Source organism: Phocoena sinus, chromosome 5 (genome assembly GCF_008692025.1).
Source record: "Phocoena sinus isolate mPhoSin1 chromosome 5, mPhoSin1.pri, whole genome shotgun sequence".
NCBI classification, from domain to species: Eukaryota; Metazoa; Chordata; class Mammalia; order Artiodactyla; family Phocoenidae; genus Phocoena; species Phocoena sinus.
This window is the reverse complement of record NC_045767.1, coordinates 125,822,556-125,847,463: the sequence shown is the minus strand read 5'-3', so window position 1 is coordinate 125,847,463 and position 24,908 is coordinate 125,822,556. Positions and strand designations below refer to the sequence as shown.

General features: G+C 39.1%; 1 protein-coding gene across 1 annotated transcript in view; it reads right to left on the bottom strand.

Annotated features, from left to right (window-relative positions):
• The window catches only part of UNC5C (unc-5 netrin receptor C), a 188,479-nt gene that overhangs the window by 29,939 nt on the left and 133,632 nt on the right, over window positions 1-24,908 (bottom strand). The window contains exons 8-11 of the mRNA XM_032632018.1: window positions 15,302-15,358; window positions 13,094-13,285; window positions 11,734-12,078; window positions 8,598-8,685 (exon numbers count right to left, since the gene is read on the bottom strand). Of these exons, the coding sequence (XP_032487909.1) occupies window positions 8,598-8,685; window positions 11,734-12,078; window positions 13,094-13,285; window positions 15,302-15,358 (682 nt within the window). The remainder of the gene's footprint in view (window positions 1-8,597; window positions 8,686-11,733; window positions 12,079-13,093; window positions 13,286-15,301; window positions 15,359-24,908) is intronic.

Genomic DNA, 24,908 nt, shown 5'->3' with positions numbered 1-24,908 from the left:
TTGTTGCCTTAGATTATTCTCAATTATTTATAAGTATTATTTAGCAGAATTGAGTTAGATGGGAAGATAAGAGATGACATGGTTAAACATGTCCTTTATAAAAGGAGGCAATGGGGGCTTCCCTGGTGGCGCAGTGGTTGAGAGTCCGCCTGCTGATGCAGGGGACACGGGTTCGTGCCCCGGTCTGGGAGGACCCCACATGCCGAGGAGCGGCTGCGCCCGTGAGCCATGGCCGCTGAGCCTGCACGTCCGGAGCCTGTGCTCCGCAATGGGAAAGGCCGCAACAGTGAAAGGCCCGCGTACCGCAAAAAAGAAAAAAAAAAGAAAAAAAAGGAGGCAATGAAGCCCCAAGAAGGTTAAGTAATTTGTTAAAGCTAACCACTATGTATTCCTAACGTGAAAGGCCCTTAGTCTCTCTTTATAGGTCTGTGGTCGCAATGATGGCTTCTGAACCTATATAGAGAAACTTATATTTAGCCATCTAATTTTACTTTAATTGTTTTAGGAAATTTTTCAGGTCATCTATTTCTTAATGCTATGTCTTTCCTCCATATATTGGCTATCTCTTCTAGTCCTTTATCTTCCATAAATTTGATATGCCTGCCATTTATGTTCTCATTCCAATCACTGATAACACTGTAATACAAGAACAGGGCAAAGACAGAGACCTTTTCAAGGACACTACTTGAAACCTCTCTAGTCTGACGTCAATACTTTGACTTTAGTACAGTCACACATAAACCCATTAAAATGTACACTGTCCAGTTCGTATCTTTCCATTTCATTCACATGGATATTACAAAGGTCATATCAAATTCCTTCACAATCGCCACAGTCACTTGAAATGGATTTTCCTCTAGTCTTTATCTATGGTTAATATATAAATACTACATAATCTAGAAGTTAGCTTCTATCTATGGCTTACCCTCGCTTAACACTCAAGGAATGATAGAAGCTGTTATTATTTTTTTAATATTGTTGGAAAACTATTCTCCACGGATCTCTCATGTTTCTGCATGGTCCCGACTGTCTTTCAAGACAACTGTATAGCAATCTCCTTGGAAGATAAAGATAGTGCTTACCTCGGGAGCAAACGGCAGACATGTCTACCTCCCATTATAAAACCCTCAGGTTCCCTAAACTCAATGGTATATTCCTGGAATGGAACCACTGAGTGTGTAGACATCCTCTGACTGTCTTTACATCGCCCTTTCAGAACTTGGGAAACTGGCACAAAAAATGGAAATACTTTAGATACTGCTATTGCTGTGAGCAATAATGCATCCTTTGTCTCTGACTCACGAGTCTTGTGTCATTTATCAGCATCTACAAAACTGTGGCAGCCAACTTGGTAGGTCACAAGTAAGGTCAAGTCTTAGAAATGCCTAAGTTCTTGGTGATTATTATCATCAGTTCTAAGAACTCAGTTAAAATTCGGCATATTTTCCCCTTAGTAAAACTTGGCTATCAGTGCTTCTTCTTTTATTTTAAAATTTCACTAGAATCTCCCAACCTGTGTCTTTCTTTTCCTTCTATTTAGGAAAATATTTTTTAAAAATTATCTCTTTTTAGTCTTTTAATATCATCTCCATTCTCACTGAATAATAACATAGTTTTATTAAATCTAAAGTTATCAAAGTACTTGGAAATGTACTTATATTTGGAATTATAAGGTGAGTGGCAACTTGAGAACTCATTACTATCCCCTTTTGGTTTTCATTTCCCCTTTATGCAATTTGTCCTCCTTTGTTCCAGTCTGAAATTCATTCTCTTAGAACATGCGTGAAGTCTTGCTTTCATTGTGCCATAGTTGATATTACACTATCTGCCTTAAACAGTAACTATACTCTTGTTTAATTCTACTTTTCCTACCGGGGCAAAAAAAGCAATGGCTGCATTTTCCTGAGCGCTACCCTTACCTTTTAGTTACAAGTGTACCTTGAGGACGAGCATGAAACTCTTAAAGAAAGAGAGTAAAGTGGAATCCATTTCAAGTGGTCCTTGCAATAGAGTCGGGGATTGGAAACATCTGTCTCTCAGTCTGCCGTTAGCAGCGGGTGCTTGAGGCAGGAGGAGGAGGGATTCTTCTCATCACTGAGTTGGAACAGAAGGGAGAAGACTCCCTGCTGCGCTGGGGTGCCGTCAGACCTGCACTCCCCTGGCATGCAGTACTGATGGGCACCATTCTTGGAGGAGGGATAGCAAGGGAAGAAACGGGCAGTAGGTGTCAAAAGAATTTATTAACCCAGTGAGGCGCAAGAATGCAATGAGTAGGGAATTGGTGACGTGGCATTCGTAACAGGGAATGGAAAACAAAGAAGTAATAATGATAAGAGTCTTTTTGGGCTTTCAGGATGAAAGAAGTAGCACTGAAATTGGAAACATTTCCAAGCATATATGGAAGGAGCCACCTAGGGAAGGTTAAGATTTAACTACGTGAAACCAAAGGTCAGAGCGTTTAAATCCACATTTCCTGTATTTACGTAAAGGGAGGATATTAAAATGCATAAAACAAAAATAGTATAAAATAAATATAAAAAAATCTGTTTTATGTTTTTGCAGAGAAGGGCTTTACTTCATTATGTCGCATGTGTTTTCTAAGATATTTAAGCAAACATTCTGTAAATATTAATTGCAGATGATATGGAAATAAACTGAAAGCAAAAATTAGCTGCAGAAACAGCAAGTAAGTAGAAATCCAGTAATGAACAATGATTAAAGTTTTAAAGGCTTTTCAAAGTCCAACAAGGATAATATCGTGATAAATGTCGGATGGGTTCTGAGGACTCTAGGACAAAGCCCTCGGAGAGGAGTTTTAGTTTCCTGTCAGATTTTCTTATCCTTTGCTTGCTGTTATCAGGGAGGACAACTCCTCCTACACATAAGTGCACAATTCACAAAACTTTCATAAAAGCTATTGCATTTGCTGCCCAAGGCACACCTGTTAAGGTAGTCAAGGTAAGTGTTTATATTACCTTTTTTTTTTTCCCAAAAGAGGAAACCGAAAGCTAGAGAAATTAACACACTTGCCCAAAGCCACAAAGCTAGTCACAGGCAAAGCTAGGATCCAAAAGCAAATCAATTGGTTTCTTTCACACAGTGGTATATTCTGGGTTGCTTATCTAGATTTACGGCCTTGAGAAATTTCTGTGATCTGTTTGCTACAGCAAGCTCAAAACTGCTTCCTGAAAAGAATCTTTCTCCATCTACCTCTGTGTAGAGACGAGATGCCTTCTATTAACACACATGTCTTTTGTCAGGTCCCTCAGGATGACAATCCCACCCTAGGCTCAGCTGCCTTTTAAAGCACACAGTTTCATGTATAACGGGCAACTTGAAATACTTGCACTCTAGGTATCTGACAAGGAATATCTAACTCACTCGCTATCAAAAGATCAATTGAGCAAAAAAGAATATTTATGGAAGCCACTTTGAAGGGCGTGCCCCCATTTCCCCAGACAGACCAAAATGTGTCCCTGGATTAAGCCTGAACAGCTAAATATTGTGCCCTGGATTGAACTGCTGAATCCTTATGGAATTATTTTACTGAATTTATCCCTGGGCTTTATATTATCTACTCACACTGAGGGATACTAACAGAAGTAGCCCTATGTAGCTCACTGCTATTTTGATCTTTTAAATGTTGTTCACTGTATTAAAAAAAAAATTTTTTTTTCTTTATGAGGAACCGAAGGAGAAATAATTGAGCTTCCTCCAGGCATATTTTTTCCCTTTTGGACACATGGATCTTATAACCTACCATGTTTCCCTCTTGAAAGCTTTGAAATAGTAAATTCATGACCTACTAATGAGAAATATGCCGGGAATTCCACCAAATATTTTATATTCTAACTGCTCACCTGAATTCATCTTATCTTTCTAATCTTATTTTTTCTATTTTCTCATTTTTTAATCCACTTATTTAAAAACAATTTTCCTCCCATTGAAAAGAATCACCTTGAATCATTTCTTTAGAAGTAGGACTTCAATAAATAAACACTGTGGAGAACAGTGAGAGAATAAGATTTAAATATACCTGGATTCCACACCCTTCCGCCCTCTACCTTCAGTCTTTTTATAGCTGTTACTTCAAACAAGAAATTCAGGACTCTACCTAAAAGGATAATATCGCTGAGTTTCACTGAGAAATAATAAATGTCACCTACTATTATACAAAGTTCCAAACAACACATTAAAATAAGTGAAAACTTTCTGCTATATGATTACATACAAAAGACATTTTGGCCCACTATCCTAACATTTTACTTTATTATTTATATTCAGTAAATATGACGATAGTCTTCATTGCCTCACCACTAACACCTTAAATGCTTCCTACTGGGATTTCATCCTTAAAAAAAAAATCCTTAAGGCAACCAATGTCCTAAAGTTGACGAATCCAATAACTTTTAAATTATCATTCTCCTTCTTTACAGTTTAATTTTAGTAATACCTCTGTCAATCACTCCTCCATCTTGAAACTCTTTTTACCTTTGATTTGTTCCTATTATGATTACAATCATTCAGTCTTTCATTCAAAAATATTCACTGAGAAGCAACTATGTATTAAGCACCTTGCTAGATGCCAACTCTATTTATCTGCCTTATCCTTTCACGTTCTATTTAGTTTTGCCCATCACCCAAACCTTAAATAAGAATATTTACCAAAGTTCTTTCTCCAGTCCTCTTCTTTCTGCCTCTGCACTTTTTCCCTGGAAGATCCACTCACTGGTGACTTCCCATTTGCGTCTCCAGCAAGAATCCTATGTCCCCTTTCGCGCACACCGTGCACAGCTAAATCAGAATTTGTCCTTTCTCTCCTTGAACCAGTTGCTGCTTCTGACCCCTTCGTATTGCTCTCACAATTTTCGCAGTGCCCAGGGCTTGATTCCTAAATACATTCTTTGTGTTTCGCCACACTTCTAATCAGTTGTGAAACACTTTTTCTTCTGAAACATATTCTTCTTTCCATTCTCCAGACTCAGGCCTGGCTCCTTCCCTCCACCCCTCACACCTTGATTATTGCCATGGGCCAACCAGGGCCCCCAGCCTTTGAGGGGGGTCTTTCTGTTTCCTCTACCAATTCAGCCTGCACACCATCACCACATCAGTCTTTTACAAGCACTGTTATTCCTGCAGCACTTGACTGCTCAAAGACCTTCCATGGTTCCCCACAGTTTATATTTGGAATGTCTAAATTGATTTTTTGGCCTTTTGAGAAAACTGCTAGGCAAGTACAGAATACAGAGAAAGAAAAAAATTAACGTTCATAACTTCAATTCGTTTTTCAATAAGAAATGATGAAAGGCAAAATTTCAGTCTGAGTCAGATTCATTTTTTTAAACTGCTGCTGGAAACAAGGCAAAAAGGTCCATGTTAGTGCCGTTAATTGTGGGAACTTTATCCACGGGGGCGTGGCGGGGTGGGGGGGGAGGCTTTGCAGCCTTTCCAGGGATGTGTAAAGCAGAAGTAGAAATCACGAGCGCAGCCTCACAGCTCAGATCCCTTTTGGTCAGAGACAGCCTGTCCCGTTCCTGCAGCTCATTCAGGCTGCTCATCTACCATCCCGTGCTTTCTTTCAGAGCATATTCCGTAATGATAAGGCCCCCTCTTGTCACATTCACTTGCCACATGCAATTAAGTTCACACCTCCCTTTAGACAGTTCACAACACCAGATGACTAGCTGGATACCATCCAGCTGGAAAAACACCCAGTTTGGGATGCAATAAAGGCAATCAGAGAGAGGGAAGATGGAGAAAAACAATCAGAATTTTCCTATAAACGCCTTGAAGTAACATATCTCCTGTTGTCCCCACAGTGTCTTCTCTGAAAGAAGTTCTAAGATCAGGTTAGGCTAGAAAGGGTCTTTGGTGAGCAATAAAAAGGAACTGTGTCCCGCAATGCTCTATAATAAGAAGGCAGGGGCTCTGTTTGTGTACTGGGTGCTATGGAGGAGGGATGGCATGTCAGCAGAGGAGCTTTTCGTGGAGATAAGCTGGGTGTGAATTCTGCCTTCCCTCAGTTGCTAACTGTGAAACCTTGGCTCTGTGACAATTTCCCTGAGCCCTAGTCTTTTCATGTTCAAAGGTGGAGCTCATCATAACTTGCAGAGTTGTAGTGAGGAATAAATGAAATTAAAGTTTATTGTTTTGTTGACTTCCTAGACTTAAGAAAATGTTAATGCAGTTAAAAGTATATCGTGTGTGTGGATGTACATCGTAAATAGCACCAAAAAATTGAGGCAAAGCATATTCTTCCAGTATTCGAAAACTATCATCAGACTACCCAAAGAATTCACTCATGTCATTGACGAATAAGTGAAGTTCCAAGGTATATCTTTTTTGTTTCACTTTGGTCTTAAATGTAAAAGAAAATAACAATGAACATGCAGGTCAGAACTGCCTCTGTTCATCAATAACATAAATTCTTTGCTAAATCAGATAGCGATAAAGCATTTATTCATAGCCTGACTGAATTATAACCATAAAAGAGCTTGGCAAAACTCAGTGAAAGCCTTCTGGGAGAATCAATTGACTATATGAAATTTATAATAAAAAGTATTGTATATTTTATCATCATTTGTCAAAACAAAAAGTATGCTGACTATATGGTAGCTATGTTTTGTATTATCACTATACCCTAAGACAACATTCTTGTCATTGTGTTTTTATAAGAAAAACGTATCTAGTTCACAACAGAAAATTAGTGGAGAGGACTTCCTCATTTATTTGCGACAGTTGTCTTTTGTTTTTTCCTTGTTTCATGGTCTTCTGTGCGTATATTTTCTTTTGAGATCTTGAGGTTCCTCTAGCTTCATTTTTATCAACAGAATTCCCTCTGCACCTAACTTCAGGTGGTAGGCATAGCAAGAGTGATTTATAGTTTCCTTTTCTTTAAAGTCAAAGGCAGAGGAAACTAAAAGCAGAAGTGTCTGGCTTTATCAATTTCCTGTTTTCTCCCTCCTTCATCCAAAGTGTAAAATCATCCTGGTCAGGGTGCGACTAAATTGTGGGAAGAAAAATCATACGAGGCACCTGAGTGCCCATGTCTTTCAGTTTCGGCATGCCCTGTAGCAGCCCCTTAAGGCTTGATCTTCTAAAGATAATGGTGATCAGATGAAAAATAAGAGACCACGAACACCTCACTACATCTCAGTATAAAGCACAAGCCAATACTCATTTCTGTTTAAACAAAACGTCCATGTTGGCAAAAGGCCTTGAGGGATGGATGTACTTAGTTTAGTGCTAACCTTGACTCTGGACAAAAGAAAGAAGTAAACAAAAATATAAAGGGATCTTGGAGTCTGCTAATCTTCATTTCTCCTGCTGCAAAAGAAGGGCACTGAGGGCCTGTGAATGTTACTTTGCATTGAGAATGGAAAAATTAATATTTGATGTGAGCAAATACAAGCCTCTTTGTGATTTTCTCTTGCTCAAATTTAAGGCACATGAATAACGCTCAAGGAATTTTTATTATTTTCTTAGACAGGCTAGTGTTTGTGTAGGTGAAAGTACACCACCCGAAGAAAACAATGTTCTGGCTCCTACAGACTATAAATACCAACATCCCCACCTGAGAGCATAATGGAGGAGCTTTTCAGCTACTGAAGAACGAGACTCAAAAGAGATGTTTTCCTGAGGATGACAGAGGGGAAGAGAAAAGGTATCATGCCTTACAGTGAAAACCTAGTTATACATTTGTCACTCATGCTTTGCATTCAGAGCTCAGGGCAGAGGAACCAATGCCTTTCCCCCTTAGGAAAAATAATGATAATTACATGTAAGGATCTTCATGTCAGCGTCATCTCTTATTTTAAGATCTCAGTGCACTTTAGAAGCATTCATCAGTCAGGCCTATAAAGCACTGTTTAACACACACACTTTATGTGAGAACTAATCAAGAAAGACCAGAAACAATGTGTTAGAAGCCAAACTGAAAACTGAATTTAGGACTTTGAAACTCCTCTTGTTATTTTTACTTAAAGTAACTTCGTCTATACGATTATGACACATTCAAAATAGCCCTTAGACTCAATCTAGTTTTAATCAACCCTAGATCCATTTAGAAATATAGATTTTATACGTGCTAAACATAAGAAGGAGAGGTCGATAACACTTAAAAGCTAGAAGACAGTCCCGAAAAGAAGAATCTGCAGGTGAGAATAAAGTGCTAGGCTGAGGTGGGGATGGCAAATCAGGGATTAAGGGGTTGTCTAATTCTCTGTGGCCTTTAACCCTATAATGGCAACAGGATGGATTCCCGAACCAGGCCACGTGAAGCTGATGTCTCTTTGCATCTCTTGCACAATCTATGGATCACATTTCTGGCCATTTTTTTTTTTCAGTTAACATGGCCACATTTCCAATTGGGAAAAGATCTCTGGCCTTCTGCCCATATTTTAAGATCCGCAGAAGTGTCCGGAGCTTCAAAGATAAAGAGAAGTAAAAACTGACCTTTTACAGGTCTCGGTGAAAAAGGACATGCCAGAAGCAGGGCAATAAGGACAAAAGTATGTTGGGTTTATTCTTTCTCATGTACAATTCTCCTCCAAGTCAGACATTGATAAAGTCAAGTGCACCAGAAAAAGCATATTTACCTCATATTTTCCTTCCTGTGTACAGTCACATACATTTCGTAGACTCTCCCTTGGGGAATGGCCCCAGCGGGAACCAGCATGCTTACTCCTGAATAGCAAAAGAGAAAAGCAGTCACATAAGACCTAGGAATCAAAAGGGAACTTCCCAGAATGCCTCTGAAGCAAGTGAAAAGGAATGAGGAGATTCTGTGGCCACACAGCCATAATCCTGCTGCTTTTTCTCTAAAGACGTGTACATATTCATACCTGCCCTGCTTTCCTTCCTTATTGGCCTTATTTGTTACCACAGCTCCCTCTGAACTGTTATGGAATTACTTCAAGGAATGATACAATTTTTAAACTTCTGTTTTATTTAAGGAATAGACAGATGGTTTCACTGTTGTTTTCCTTGTAAAAGGAGGGGAAAACCAACAACTGCTCTTAAAATCTCAAACAGCTGTAATGATGTATCGTTTCTAATTAAAAAAAAAAAATCCCCACAAGATTCAAAGTCAGGGAAATGCTAACCTCAACAGTATCAAAAAATGTTTATTTCTGAAGTATCTGGTTAGCATCAGTGTTTTCCTGCAACAGAATAATAATTGGTGAAGAACTGCTTTCATCATACATAACTCTAGAGAGTGAACACAACTGCTAGTTTTAGTCACAGCAGGTCAAGCAAGTTTTTACTTAGTTGCTAATTGGTGCATTTTGTAGGACTATTAGATCGAGCTCTGTTCTAAGTTAACTGTGCTGATAGCAGTGGTTTGCAACTTGAGCTTGCAGCGAAATGACCTGCAGGTTTTGCTAAAGCCCAGATTACTGGATCCTACGCCCAGAGTTTCTATTCAGGTCTGGGGAAACCGTAGTTCTAACAAATCGCCAGGTGATGGCAATGATGGTGGTCTGTAGACCACACTGTAGGAACCATGGGCTTGCACCGCTGCGGTGTCATCAGAGAGTGATTCACGGTGGGCAGCAACTTGAAGATACTTAGCTCAATGATTTTATTCTAATAAATGCAGTTAATTTCAACTCAATAAAACGTTACAGACATGATTGTGAGGACAGTGTTTTGCATGCTGTGAATGCCAAGAAGTAAAAGACAGCATTCTGCTTATTTAATTAGCAAGGCAATGGAATACGCCATGTGAGCACAAGACAATAAGGAACCTGCCCAACCACGCTGGAAAGTCTCAAGAGTAAAGGACAGAGAGTTAAAGAGGTATAGTTATTCAAAGCCTTTGTATATCTGGTTGAAAGTGTTGAGGCATGACCTTCTTGAGAAGGGAAGTAACATGTGCCTTGTGGTGCTGTGGGAAGTGGGATGTCACGCTCGTGTCAGGATGGTTTGGTGAGGCACAGAGTGGAAGCAGGAAGACCACACACGAGGCACCCAAGCCTCAGTCTTTTTATTTTTTCCAATGGGAACAATGAAATATACCTTTATGTTTGTTACGGGGATGAAACAGACTATGGATGTAAAGTAACAAGAATAAGGCCTGACACATTATTAGGTGACTACCGTTACTGTATTAAATAAAATAATGCATGCAGATCACCGATGCCCAGAACATATTTAAAACATGCTAGCTCCCTCCTTTCCACTTAAGACTTTATAATGATTCATATGTGAAAAAGTGACAGATGTAGAAATGCAAAGGAGAGGTAGAATCCAGTGGATATCATGAAAAAATAAAACTGTCTTGGGAATAATATGGTGTTTAAACAGTGAAAGAACAATAGAGTCTATTTTGATCTATTCATTTGGTAGACTATTAAAATATATTTAAAATCATGATTTTAAAATGCATGCAATAGCATGAGAGTGAGAAAAATCTGAATAAAAGCACTTTATGTAATGTGTGATCTCAGCTATGTAAAATATATTTTAAAAAAGGAAAAATGGGGGCTTCCCTGGTGGTGCAGTGGTTGAGAGTCCACCTGCCGATGCAGGGGACGCGGGTTCGTGCCCCGGTCCGGGAAGATCCCACATGCCGCGGAGTGGCTGGGCCCGTGAGCCATGGCCGCTGGGCCTGCGCGTCCGGAGCCTGTGCTCCGCAACGGGAGAGGCCACAGCAGTGAGAGGCCTGCGTACCGAAAAAAAAAAAAAAAAAAAAAAGGAAAAATGATATTCCATTAAATATTTCAATTTATTAAAATATACTTTTAAAGATATGGGGTAAAAAATTGCCAAGGTGCTGAAATGGGGGACTGAATTACAGGAAGAGTCAAAGACAAGTTCATATTCAGACGTGAAGACCAACTGGTTCTGTATATTGGCTCTATGGCTGTTTACAAATTATATTCTCTTCTTATGCTACATATAAACCTTAGTTCAATCAAACTGTTTCTTCTTACTGTGTTCACAAAATAATCTGTCTGATCCCAAAGAGCTACTGTACATTTACAGAGGAATCCATTAAACCCTCTCATAACTGATAGTTCCCAGCCCATTGCAACTACTGATTAATGAATACCAAACTTTAATCAAACGTTACGAATCACCAACTTCAGCTGACTATTTAAGAGCGTTATGGGGCTTTATGCTCTAGAAGCAGATAACTAAACAAACTGAAAGCTGAGTAATACTACAAAAAGACACGTGACGAAGCTGTGATTCTCGGTAGATACATCAGAGGTTGGAGTGAGTACCTTATATATACCTTGAGCCTGAAGACCGTGTAACAAAGAGTTAACAAATGAAGATCTGATGTCTATTATCATGTCCTCTGATCATCTAAGAATCCGTATTCTGAAGTACTGCTTCCTGTAGGAAATTGGAACTGAACCAACTGATATGTTTTCTAATTAATTTGTCCTTTTAAAGTGTGATGACAACAGTGAGGGCTTCTGTCTTAATGTTGCCTTCTGAAGCGCTATTAAAAAGAAGGTCAATGACAGTTCTAAATCACACCTCAGCAGAAAGCTGTGAGTGTAATATTTCTAGAGGAAGTGTTTTCAGAGCTGGTTGGAGAAAGATAAACGGTTTTGCTGATTTTGACTGAGGTAATGTTTGGTTTACACCGAAAGTAGATTTGGGTTAGACAGGATACATTTAACTTTTCAGGCCTCATGAAAACAAATAATAAAGATTTTGGCACAAGAATAAGTTTTCAAGCTCTGTCTCTGCAATGTAAAGACCTTTAAGAATTACCTGAATTGGGAATGATAAGGTGACCGCCGAGGGAGTTGAAGGTGCCAAATGCAGTGCAGGATGGGTCCGTCTGCCTTGCTAGACTCTGATTCTTCAGGTTGAGGGCCTCATTCTCCAACAAGGATTGGGTCATCTGAGGGGACAGCTTTGATGCAAACTCAGAGAGGTCATCTTGGGGTGTGACAGCCCCTGAGGTATTGTACACTTTGATTTTCAGGTTAGGCAGTGGATCCAGAATTGGAGAGTTGGTCATTGGGATTTTGTCTGAAACATCATGCAAGGCATAAACGGGTCCTCTGTACATGGCTGCAGCTGACGTGAGGTCTGGGGGTACTGCCAGGAGATCTGAGTCAGAAGGAGAAGGAACGTCCATTTGCATTCTTCATTCAGGCAACCTACACTAGCCAGACGCCCCCCAACACTTTCTGAGCCAAGAGCAAAGCAAGTCAACAAATATTAGCACTGGATAGACTCTAAAATTCTGCTGAGAAAAGAGCAATTAGATAACTAGGATCTGTTTTATTATTGGCTACAAATAAACAGACAAGTTCATTCTGTATTTCGCCTTGAAGTCTACTTATTGTGTCTATGGTACTTAGTTATTTCAACAAATTGGATTCGTGATCCTCACTAGCTGACTAGGTAACAGTTTCTCCTGTCTATACTGGATTTGGGTTCATCTGTAGACCACTGTATTCATAGCAATACAAGATGTCTTATCAAAAGGAAAAAAAAGGAAACTCAAGAAACCAATCAACCAATCTGTGTACTCTTCAAATAAAAGTTTAAAAGTATGACAGAGAGCTTCCCTGGTGGCGCAGTGGTTAAGAATCCGCCTGCCAATGCAGGGGACACAGGTTCAAGCCCTGGGCCGGGAAGATCCCACATGCCGCAAAGCAACTAAGCCCGTGCGCCACAACTACTGAGCCTGCGCTTTAGAGCTCATGAGCCACAACTACTGAAGCCCGCGTGCCTAGAGTCCGTGCTCCGCAACAAGAGAAGCCACTGCAACGAGAAGCCCGCACACCGCAACGAAGAGTAGCCCCTGCTCTTCGCAACTAGAGAAAGCCTGCGTGCAGCAACGAAGACCCAACGCGGCCAAAAATAAAATAAATAAATATATTTAAAAAAAAAAGTATGACAGAGCAACCTGTTAGAGAAGGAAAAAAAAAAGATCTGTGCACCTTGTCAACTCTAATTTGTTATAATCAACAAAACAGACGAAAATCTCTGTCTTCATGGAGTTTACATTCCAGCTGATGTAACTGCATTCCAACCTGGTGATTTCACTGATTTTGAAGACACACAGGGAGGCTGCTTACATGCATAAGTCCAAGTGGGAAGTGCAATGTCAACTGACCTTGCCTTGCTGCCTTGATGTTCACAGGCTGAAAGCCTCCATTGAGTGCAGAAGAGTCAATAATATCAGACTCAAAGTCACGATGATTCTTCCGATACACAAAGAGGGCCACAACTACAGAAATGGCCAGGCACACTATCACAGCTATCACAATGCCAACATACAGAGCAACATCATCGGAATCAGGAGCAGCTAAAGGGGAGAAGGAGACATTGAATTAAATGGTTAGAGAAATTGCCCACAGTACACATAGGTATGCTATCACTTTTTTAGACATTATTGCCTTTTTTATAGGTTAACTTCAAAGCTATATAAAACTGTGGTCTCTCAGTGGAAAATTATCTCTGATTTCCTTTCTTTTTCTTCTACACTCTACATCTATCCACTCACTAAATTATCTTAAACTGGGCAACGTAACAGACCATTTATTACAAGGCGTAAAAAGAAACTGGAGCTAAAACCCTCTCAACCCACAGGAAAAATAAAAGTTTATTACTAATTTCAGGTGGGAAAAGTTTGGAAGGCAGCTTTGAATTCTCTTATAGTTCTTTATAAACATAAACACTCTATTAGAAACGTCTGGCATTGTTCTGAATCTGTATATTTATTGAACCAGAATATTTTTCTGAGTATCATTCCAAGTCACAAATTACTTTCCACAGCACTCTTCGCACTTTCCCCTAAATCAGTGAAGGGGTGGGTGGGAACAATGGAACTAAGCAAAGCAAACATTGGAAGCAAACATGTTGGGTTTGAAAGGTGGGCTTTCAGAAGACCCAGATCTGGGGAGCAGAGGTTAAAGCTGATAACTCCAGGCTTTTTGCTACAGAATTCGGTATTACCTCTGAGAACCCTGAGCTTCTCACGGTTACTTGTCAGAGATTTACATTTGAGCTACTCATTACTGGAATAAAATACAGCTCTATGGTGTACCCAGTAAGATAAAGGCCTGGTTCAGCAATCAGAAAGGTCAGCCTACTCCCCAAAAAGGCAATTAAGCATTTGATTAACATGGTGTGAGGTCAGCTGGGAGGTCTATCTCTGGGTAAGGCAAGAAGAAAATCCTGTAAATGTTGCATGTTGCCTTAGTGGCATCAGAAAATGCTCTGATCCAACGGCAAATGGTGATAAAGGCTGATAATTTAAAGACAACAAACCGATAAAATTAAACCTTTCCTGAATCCCTCAGACATCTTTGAGTCTCTATCTTTAGTCTTCCGTGACCCACAAAAACCGTCAGCAAAATTAACCAAAGCTGTTCCCGGCACTGTGAAAGGTGATTAAACTGGTACTTCAGATGGTCAAGAACAACCTTTTATGCTCAATTTTATACATGTGCATTTTGCAGGAAGGGAATTTTCAGGTTGGTAGGTCCCATGGCTTCCTAAAAGTCACGGAACCACTACTCTCTCCTAAGACTCACAGCCACGTGGTTTATGTGGTGAAACGACTCTTCATTTTGATTGCACCGGCCCAACGTGATCACCCACCACTCTCATGTCATGTATCTTCAACACACTGACAGTAAAAAGAATTCCCCTATGGGAAATCGGCTCCATCTCTTTTAGGATTCTGTGTTTAAATGTACTGTATGTAAAAGAATCCCTTCTTTTTAAACAACTGTCTTTCCCAAAGTTTCTATAATACCTGCTCAAGCATCAGTCAAGTCAATATTGACGGATCTTTTCAGGAAACCAGTGACATACCAAGCCCTCCTGGTTGTGTGAGCACCACTTTCAAAGCGCGGACTTCACTTTGCTGCTGGGTTTTATTTGAGGCCCTACAGCAGCATTCTGAACTCTGGTCAGAAAGTGTATCTAAATCCTTAATGTTTTACTTTACCAGGCTGTAATTACTTATTCAATATTCATGATTTCTAAATCAACAGATCTGCATTTTCTCAGCCCTTTTCTTTTGAGCATTTGAACGCTGCCCTTTATTTAGATCCACGTATTTCATGATATGGTTTGTCAGCTACTGGGACTTAAGCTTTGAATGGGAGACTGATAGATTTTAAAGCTGGCAGAGGCTTGAAAATGACCCTTTCTTCTTTTCAGCAGTGAAAATCTAATTTGTTTTTCATGTTAGAATATATTAGGTGCCTATTTCCTGTGTGCACATCTGTGATCCAAAGAAAGGTAAACTTGAACTGGGGGCAATGACGTTAAACGATTATTCAGCAACATAAAAACCAAACATCAAACTTACAAGAAAATCCATATTCATTCTGGGTTCTCTGCTCAGTTGAAATAGGATAAATGAAACCTTGAAAAGAAACAAAAAAATGAAACAAAATGGGAACAAAATCAAATTAATGAGGGAAACAAAATGAGAAGCATGAAAAATGGTTTAATTAAAATAAAGGAGAAGAAACCTGGTCCTTTAAAATTCTGGTTCAGTACAGAATTATGATTTTGCATCTCCTGTCTGCTCTGGAGCCTCACTAAGAATTAATAAGTAGGCAGATTGAATTTCCGAGCCCAAACTGGTCTCGAGTCACTAACTTTGGAGTGCTTAAAGTCTTTCTTTTATTGAGCATAAACTCTAATGAATCTAATTTATTCAGACATCAAGGGTCATTAGCATAAGGAAATCTTTTTTCCTTATCCCTGCCATATGCCTTAATTCCCAGGACATATTCAGTAAGGGTCTAAACAGTTTTCTCCTCTTTTATTTAATCATAACAGCTTGCTCTCGGTCTAATAGAACTAAAGAAGGCCTGTCGTCATTGGTCAAAGGTTAATATCCATTTACAGAGCTGAGTAAGACCACCTCTCCTCCTTCCATCTCAAATCTACCCTTTTGGATTTTCAGTTTGTTTCTTGTCCCTCCATTTAATAGGAATCCAATAGGTTTTGCCCAGGGACTGAGCAGTTTGTCAATGCAATGGAAACTGGATGCTTTTACTTGAAATCATTCAAAAATCAATAAGGCCTAGAGGTTATAAGGCTGTTTATTTTAGGGCTTCAGAGGAATAGTGTAAATTGGGCAAAATAAAAACCTCATCCCAACAGTAAATGCAGAAATAACACTAGCAGTTTTACTCTTCTTTCTTTTAGTGTATTCCAAGGAGGAAACTGATGACGCTGGTGGTGATGATGACGACTGATGATAATAACAGTAAATAATAGTAATAATGTGAAGTAGAAGACTGGGAGAAAACATTTTTAAAATGTGGAACATAAACTTTTTGAAATGAAAATCTGTGGAAAATTTGAAGTATCACATAGCTGGCACCCACGGTTTCCTAATATTTAAACATTCTGTAACATATGAATTAATCAAATAGACACAGCACCATTTGGATTAATGGAATGAAGATGAATAAAAGCCATGTGAATTAACTTTCCGAGTAATACTCAAGGGCAAAAAATGTAGAGAAACTGCAAGAATCACAATTAATTGGGTCAAAATTAAAGGCCTCTAATGCTTTAACACCAAAGGTAACTCTAAATCGTGCCTTATGTAGATCTTCCGTAATTTGCTGAACACACAGTTCTTACAAGCTATTTACCTATTTTGGGGAACTAATTCGGGAGAAACATGCAGTGCTACCTTAATGAAAGAGAGGTTTGCTGTAGCACAGACAGGTTTGCTCTCAATTAATTTTTAATGATTTATTTTAGAGCAATGATTGCAACCTCCTACTCAGTTTTATAAATATTATATTCCTTATTCCAGTTGTCTGAGTCCATGCATTAGGTTTGATTTTCATTTTTAAACACTTCTGTCTGGGAATAACCTTTTTCCATTTGTATTCTGTGAACTCAATAAAAGGACATCTGGGACATACACAGGCACAAGAAAAAAGGTTATTTTTGAAACCCAAAGACTTAAGACAATATAATTTCACTGCTAAGTCCAGGGGACCAGATAAGTGATGTCATTGTTGTAGGGGTAATTTTAAGTGGAAGGACGTCAAAAGATTTTTCTTCTTTTGTTTTCCTTTGCACGTGAGAGGGCCCAGAAACAAGTGTCAAATAGGGTATTTGGGGATGGTCTGATGTTCACCATGAAAATTTTGATAAGAATCAGGGTGGGCCTGCTGGAGTAAGCAGAAGAGCTGTATCTTGTAAAGGCAGAAGCCGATCTCCAGAGAGATAGGTCTGAAATTTCACCCTGTGAAGCAGTTCTGGGTTCTCCTTGGCTTTCATTTCTACTTCCCAACAGAATCCCGGCTCTTGACAGGCAGATCAAGGAATAATAAAAAGGAAATTTATAATCTCTACTTTCCCACGTTTCTGTAGATCTGGACTGCTCAATAAATACTTTTGTGCCTTGTGGTAATTTATCTGAGACTTCTATTTCCAGGCACAGAACTGGAATCTATTCATTCATTCATTCATTCACCTAACAAACAACTCTCGAACCCTATTACTATATGCTGGGTTCTATTTTCGGCATAGGGGCACAATGACAAACAAGATGAGAAAAGTCACTGCTTTCATTCTTGTTTAACAGAAAATAAACAAGTAAACAAAATTATCAAGGTCATTTCAAATGCCAAAAAAGTCCTCTTGGAAAATAAAAAAAAATGTAATGTGATTGGAGATTAAAAAATGACCAACTTAGGGAATCAGGGAAGAATTTTCTGTTGAAATGAAATTTAAACTGAAGCTTGCACAAGGAGAAAGAATCAGCCAAGTAAAGATCTGGAGGGATCAATGTTCCATGAAGAGGGACAGTGGATGCAAAATTCCTGACATAAAACGAAGCAGGGGCTTCCCTGGTGGCGCCGTGGTAGAGAGTCCGCCTGCCGATGCAGGGGACACGGGTTCGTGCCCCGGTCCAGGAGGATCCCACATGCCGCGGAGCGGCTGGGCCCATGAGCCATGGCCGCTGAGCCTGCGCGTCCAGAGCCTGTGCTCCACAACGGGAGAGGCCACAATAGTGAGAGGCCCGCGTACTGTAAGTAAGTAAAGTAAGTAAGTAAGTAAGTAAATAAATAAAATAAATCGAAGCAGTCGGATGGTAGTGAGTGAAAGGAAAGAGGGAAGGGGTAGGCTCAGAGTGGGTAGCAGCCAGATGTTGTAGGCCTGGTGGTCCACCAGGAGGAGTTTCAATTTTATTCTAACTGAAATGTAAATCCTGTCATCAGACGTAACGCTGAAAAGATCACTTTGGGCAGCAAAGTGACAGGATTTTACGGATGGTTTCTACAAAACTTGGCCTGGAGATGTCTGTCAATAGGTGTATCAATATATTTAATGAAGTGTTTGCACTAGTTGAGGTTCCTCTAAAATTTTTTTTTTAAAAGTCTATTAGTTATTTCTCACAGCTAATAGTGACCAATCTAGCCACACTGTTATTTTTCCTACGTGGGAAATTTAAAACAGACAAGTATTAAGTACACTCACCAATGTGGTTCAACACCCCAATTTACTCTGTTAAAGAAACACTGGAAGTTGGAAGGCAACTCTGTAAAACTTTTTCCATCCTTTTCAAAACCCTTCTGCAACTACACAACTAAAACATCACTTAGGAAGCTGGGTATCAGAATAGAAGGGGATTACTGTTCTATCCCCCAAATGAGGGGAATATAGAACCACTTTCTAGAGTTTGTTTTTATACTTCTCCATCCGATCCATCTTTCACGGAACAACAGGGAACAATTTCTTCAGTTAATGAGGTGATCCTGTTGAGAGCAGTCCTAGCAATAATGAAAAATCGCATCTCTGCAGAACACAGGGCAAAATCATTGTTTTAGTGTCACTATCAACAGCCTGGTTCATAAGTTAGGGATTTTCAGTTAACTTTTCTACTGCTTGAAAGGCAGGTCAATTGAAAAAGCACCCTCAGCTATTGGCCAAGGCAGTGATAACTGAGTTTTTCAATCTCATGGACTTCAGTTTGAATCCTAGCCCTGTCAGTTTCCTTAACTATGAGAGCTTGGTCGAAGTAGATACTTCATTTCTCTAAGCATCAGTTTTCTAATCTGTGTAAGGGATTATAAATATGCACTTCCATATAGTTGTGGAAAGGATAAATGAGATTTATAAAGTGCTGGTACATTGAACGCAATCAGTAAGTGACAACCATATCAATATCCTTATGATGCACCTTATAAGTACACTGAGACGATGGCTCTTAAGAGCAGTAGAGTTGACACAGCCTATTATTCAATAAAATCTGTAGGAAATTTGTTTGAATTTCAGGATTCCTAGTTATGACAGAGACAAGGAGCCCAGTTTTTCTGAAAAGCCACAAAAAATGGCTTTCTTTTAAGTACTGTCTACTCTTTCACCCTCTCCTTTTAAAGAGGTTTATTCCTGGCCTTTGTGGCTTCTGGCAAAGATACAAGGGCATGTTTCAGAAGCAAATTTCCAAGGCCAGAGAGCAACTTGATACTAAAATGATTTCTCAGCCAGAGGTGGTGCCACTTCTAAATGGGGTGTTTGGAAATAGGGCAGAAGAGGTGTTTTTGCTTCTCATAATGATTAGGGGGTTGTCTGAGGCATTTGGTGAGTGAGGGCCAAGGGTACTAAATGTCCTGCAATGGGAGGAACAGTCTTGCCATGGAAGAATCGTCTGGAACAAAATGTACCTCCATTGATAACAACTTTCAAAATCACCTCCCATGGACTGACAGAAGGAGCACAGAACAACAGTGGGCTGCTCTTAAATAGTTGGTGAAATGCTTCTATGCTAAGCCACGTCATAACTGCTCAAAACATCTGTTTAAGAGATTATCCAGTTCAACTTCTATTCAGACGAGGAGAATCAGTCCCCAAAACGGGAAGTGATATTTTCAAGTTAAGGAAAGTGCTGAGACTCAAAGTTGGTTTCCATCCTCCTGTGAGTAAAGCTGACAATGTGCAGGTTTTGCACCGTCCAGCCCTGGGAGGCCCTGTTCACGGTTGTGTCTACCGTGGATCTGGATTGTTAATGTAACAATGTTGCGGCTGACGGTAGTTAAATGACTTGAGGAAGGAATGACTTTCCTAATTTTCACCAAGTCATCCTTTAGACTAGAGATGGGGTTTGCCCACATTTTTCAGCTGATGTTCAACTGTTATAAAAGATGAGAGCCCATCCCAAGCGTCTTAAAAAGGAAAGTGAGCCTTCCTTGGTTTTATACACCAGCAAGTAATATCAAGTTATCCTTAAGTACATGGCCCTTAATTGTGCAATGTCTGAATACAGCCTGTTTGGTGGGTTTATATTTGGGAAATCTCCGGAACAACACCAGGAACTATATGCAAATCTTCATTTCCCTAATAAACACCAACTAGATATTTCTAGTCTTTTAAATTTTCTTGTCATGCAATATGAATAATAGACAATAGTAAAAATGATGATTTTATGACTAAATTTTTAAAAAGATAATGCAAACTGTTTTTCTGCCATAAGTAATGTTTTAATAGAAAAGTTATCAAGCAAATATGCCGATGTGAGAAACGTTAGAACTTCCAAGCATCACTAGCCAGGTTTAAATTCCTCAAAACCAAGTCTATGCCCTTACTAACTCGCAAACCCCCAGGATGTTAGAGTTAAAATAGATCATTTTTAGAATTCCCTCTTCTAACCCCTCTGTACCTGCAGACAGAGGAGCCAGAGCACAGAGCAATGAAGGGACTTGCCTCACATCACAAAGCTGGTGAAACAGCAAAGCAAGGGGCAGATCCCAGCTCTTAGGCTACAGCCCCGTCATTTTTATACGTATATTTTTATACGTATTGTCTAATGAATGAGGAGAGACAAGGAAATAATAGAAAAGGGCTTGATATGTTCATGGCTTAATTTGCAATTCAGTTATTGAATGAGGTAATGCTAATTATTTAGACTAGAAAATAACCTCTCCATTTGAAATGTTATCATTGATACCCATGAGAAAGTTAAAACAGAGATTTTCGCCCTTAAATAAAACAACTTCTAAATAGTGTCTTCTGTTGCAAGTGTGGGGTAAGCAAAGAGGTGTACCATACTTGGGCATCTCTACTCTAATGTAATTGGAGAGCTGTGCTAGAATGATGTCGTTGTTAATGTATGATAATCACTTTGTATTTGGCACAGAACCTACCATAAATGTAAATATTTAAAAGAGAAACATTGTTTCCCTCAAAAATGATGCCAACAGGAAAAAAGGAATAAACATCAAAAATTGAAGGGACACTACACATAAGAAGAAAATCACATTTTAAAGCAATGAAAGCTGATCACCACTTGCTTTCAGCCTCCAAGAGTCCACATGGAAAAAGGCTTATTTCAAAATGAGACAGATGTGAGTTCATATACTGGCTCTTATACTAACTTGTGGATGCTGGTGGACTCTTTCAATTTTATGCCTCGGCTCCTTCCTTACCAAGATAGAGCTATTATTAGCGGGATATCAAAAGTTCTGTTTGTAAGATTATTTTTTGTACCTTTTGAGTTTTATTAAGTTGAACTCAGGTCAATTTTGCTTCAGTTTCGCCACGTCTAACATAGTAAATCGGAGTTAGAAGCAATTAACGCCAGGGCCTTAAGTCATTATATTAGGTGGAAAGTGAATAAAATTAAAATTACATATGCAATTCCTTTAAACTAAAATATATATATGATACCCTGAGAAAACCAAAATTCAAAGAGAGTCATGTACCAAAATGTTCATTGCAGCTCTATTTACAATAGCCAGGACATGGAAACAACCTAAGCGCCCATCATCGGATGAATGGATAAGAAGATGTGGCACATATACACAATGGAATATTACTCAGCCTTAAAAAGAAATGAAATTGAGCTATTTGTAATGAGATGGATAGACCTAGAATCTGTCATACAGAGTGAAGTAAGTCAGAAAGAAAAAGACAAATACCGTATGCTAACACATATATATGGAATTTAAGGGAAAAAAATGTCATGAAGAACCTAGGGGTAAGATAGGAATAAAGACGCAGACCTACTGGAGAACGGACTTAAGGATATGGGGAGGGGGAAGGGTGAGTTTTGACAGGGCGAGAGAGAGTCATGGACATATACACACTAACAAACGTAGTAAGGTAGATAGCTGGGGGGAAGCAGCCGCAAGGCACAGGGATATTAGCTCGGTGCTTTGGGACAGCCTGGAAGGGTGGGATGGGGAGAGTGGGAGGGAGGGAGACGCAAGAGGGAAGACATATGGGAACATATGTATATGTATAGCTGATTCACTTTGTTGTAAAGCAGAAACTAACACACCATTGTAAAGCAATTATACCCCAATAAAGATGTTTAAAAAATATATATATATATATCAAGCTATTAAAGAGTTTTAAGAAAAAAAAAATATATATATATATATGATACAGTAATTTTTACACTCTCTAGAGTTTGAGAACCATTGAGCCAGATTTAAGAGAGACATAAAAGGAAAGTCTTTACGTAGCTGTCTTGGAATTAACTCTGTCTTTAGATTAGCTATCAAGTTTGTAGCCAAAAGGAAGATGGGTGGAGTTTTTTTTACGGTGTTCCTGCTTGCCTTCAAGGTTACTTATTATATTTCAATATGGAGCTGTGTCTATGGCCTTAATACATGGAGACAGATTTTATGATATTGTGAAGATTAAATAAAATAGATGATGAATTCATATCTCATATGGGGAGTAGCATATAAATTATGAATATGACATAACTCAATTCTAATTTATAAAAGCATTAAGTGTGTTCTGTAAAAGTCCTTGTTTTTAAATCATCAAGCTTTTGGTTAGTTTTAGAATATTTATCTATCTGAAGTACAATAGGCCACTTCAGAAGATCTGTCCTCACTTTTATGACCCTAGCATTAGAAGAATCTCTCTTCTCCATGGATTTTCCTCTCTCCTTGACCTGGCTGCTTGGTCTTTCATTTTGCCAGTGACCTTATACCAAGCCAACATATGTGACTTTTCTCATTCCAATTACATTTCTTCTGATGCAAATGTTCTCATTAAAAACCTCAAGGGCTATTCAAAATAAACATGACCAGACTTTTTTTTTTTTCTTTTAGGTTGGTTCTTATCTAACCAGCCCATCAGGACTGCACTAATGATGTCAAAGGTCAGGTCTGTCAAAGACCCTCACAGTCATTTATTATAATTTACCACTCTTCTGAGGGTTTATTTATTGACAAGGGCTTAAGGAACTCCAAATAAATGAATACATAAATCCTAGGACATGACAACAAAAATTGAAAAGAACATTTGCTTATCACTGATGTCAGTTATCTAAATTGCCACGGTAATTTGTGCTCCAGCTTTCACAGGACAGTGGGCCATGCTTCACTAACTGATCCTCGGCCCTGTTCCTAACACTGACAACCACACCCTTCTGAAAGTGAACAGCAGGGAATGGACATCTCAAATATAAAACCCTTATCTCGTGACCCACAGAAGGTGACGAATAAATGTCTGAAATTTAATCCAACAGTTGAGTAAAATCAAACCCACAGATCAGCTGCCCAAGCGTTTTCAGTGCAGTATTTTCTATTCCCATCAACGCTCCTTCAGAAAAAGGATAAATTATTAAATCCAAAGGCAGTGATAAATAAATCCATAGTATTAAAGACATCTGATAGAAAAAGTAAAGTGATGAAAAGTCCTGAAGTAAAGAGGCCAATTCCTAGCATACATCACCCTATCTGCTGGGTTTTTAGGCAAAAAGAAAACAAGCAAAAGTGCTGGCCTGCCCCTATGTGATCTTGAAGGAGTCCTAGCTTTGCTGCAGTTGTGAAAGGTGGTACCTTTCTTAATCCCCTCAGAGTTTACTTTGCATCCTGGAAGCTGAAGACTTTGCATTTGTCCTCTCACACCAATCTGTTTGGGGCTCCCTAGGTGTTCAGCAGGTTTCTGTGGGCTAAAGTTCCTAACCACATCCGTGCTTTCAAAATCAGGAAAATGTTTTACCAGAAAGGAAAAAATGAAAAAGTAAACCACACTCATTATACCGGAGACAGCAGAGCACTGTGTCGGGCAGCCAGTCCACGGACAGAATATTTATTTCCCAGCTGGGACACTACGCATATCAAGGACTATACAAACACAGCTATGACATCAACTTCTTCCAAACTATAGATAAAAGCACTCACTGTCTGACACTCACAATTATGCTTTCCTATCAAACTGCTGTGTTGACAAGAATTTCACTGGAAACTGACTAACGCCTTCTCAAATGCCTACCATAGCCCTGATAAACACACCAGGCTAAAGTGAAGAGCAGCCTATTTGTAAAGTAAATTACTTCTTCACATTAAATGCACCTGGGATTCTGGGGGCCCTAGTATGCAGTGTGTCCAGACTACAATTCACACACAGAGTTCTGCCACTTCCTCTGTAAGTGAGAATTAATGGAAGAGCAGGGTGACATGTACATTTTTTAATGAGTAGAAAGTGCTAAATTTGCAGACTGCATAACATTTTAATTTCCCAAAGTCAGGAAGTTCACTGATGCAGGCACAATTCTAGGCAGTTCTTGTTTGTAAATTGCAATTTCTAATTTGTCTACTGTGGCATCAACCCTCTTCGGCAAGAAGGAGTAATTCTAAATTCAGATTTGAACTCTTACATATCTCTATGTGAGACTCCAATCTTCAAATGGGATTAAAAACCAAAGTCTGTAGGAATAGCTGCGGTAACGTAATAATCTACTTGAGTGTATTCATAAGTATATACAATGTACCATTTCTGGACCAAGCCACATATATAGTCCTTAGGTTGCTATTTTCAAAAGTAAGAGGCAAGCATGGATTAAACCATTATATGCCAACCATAACAGAGCAGATCTTACTACAAATTCATTATAAAGATTATAAAAGTTAAAAGTTATGAGGTCTTGGTAATACAATCGTATTTCAACATAAATGGTAAATATGCTTATTGGCTTA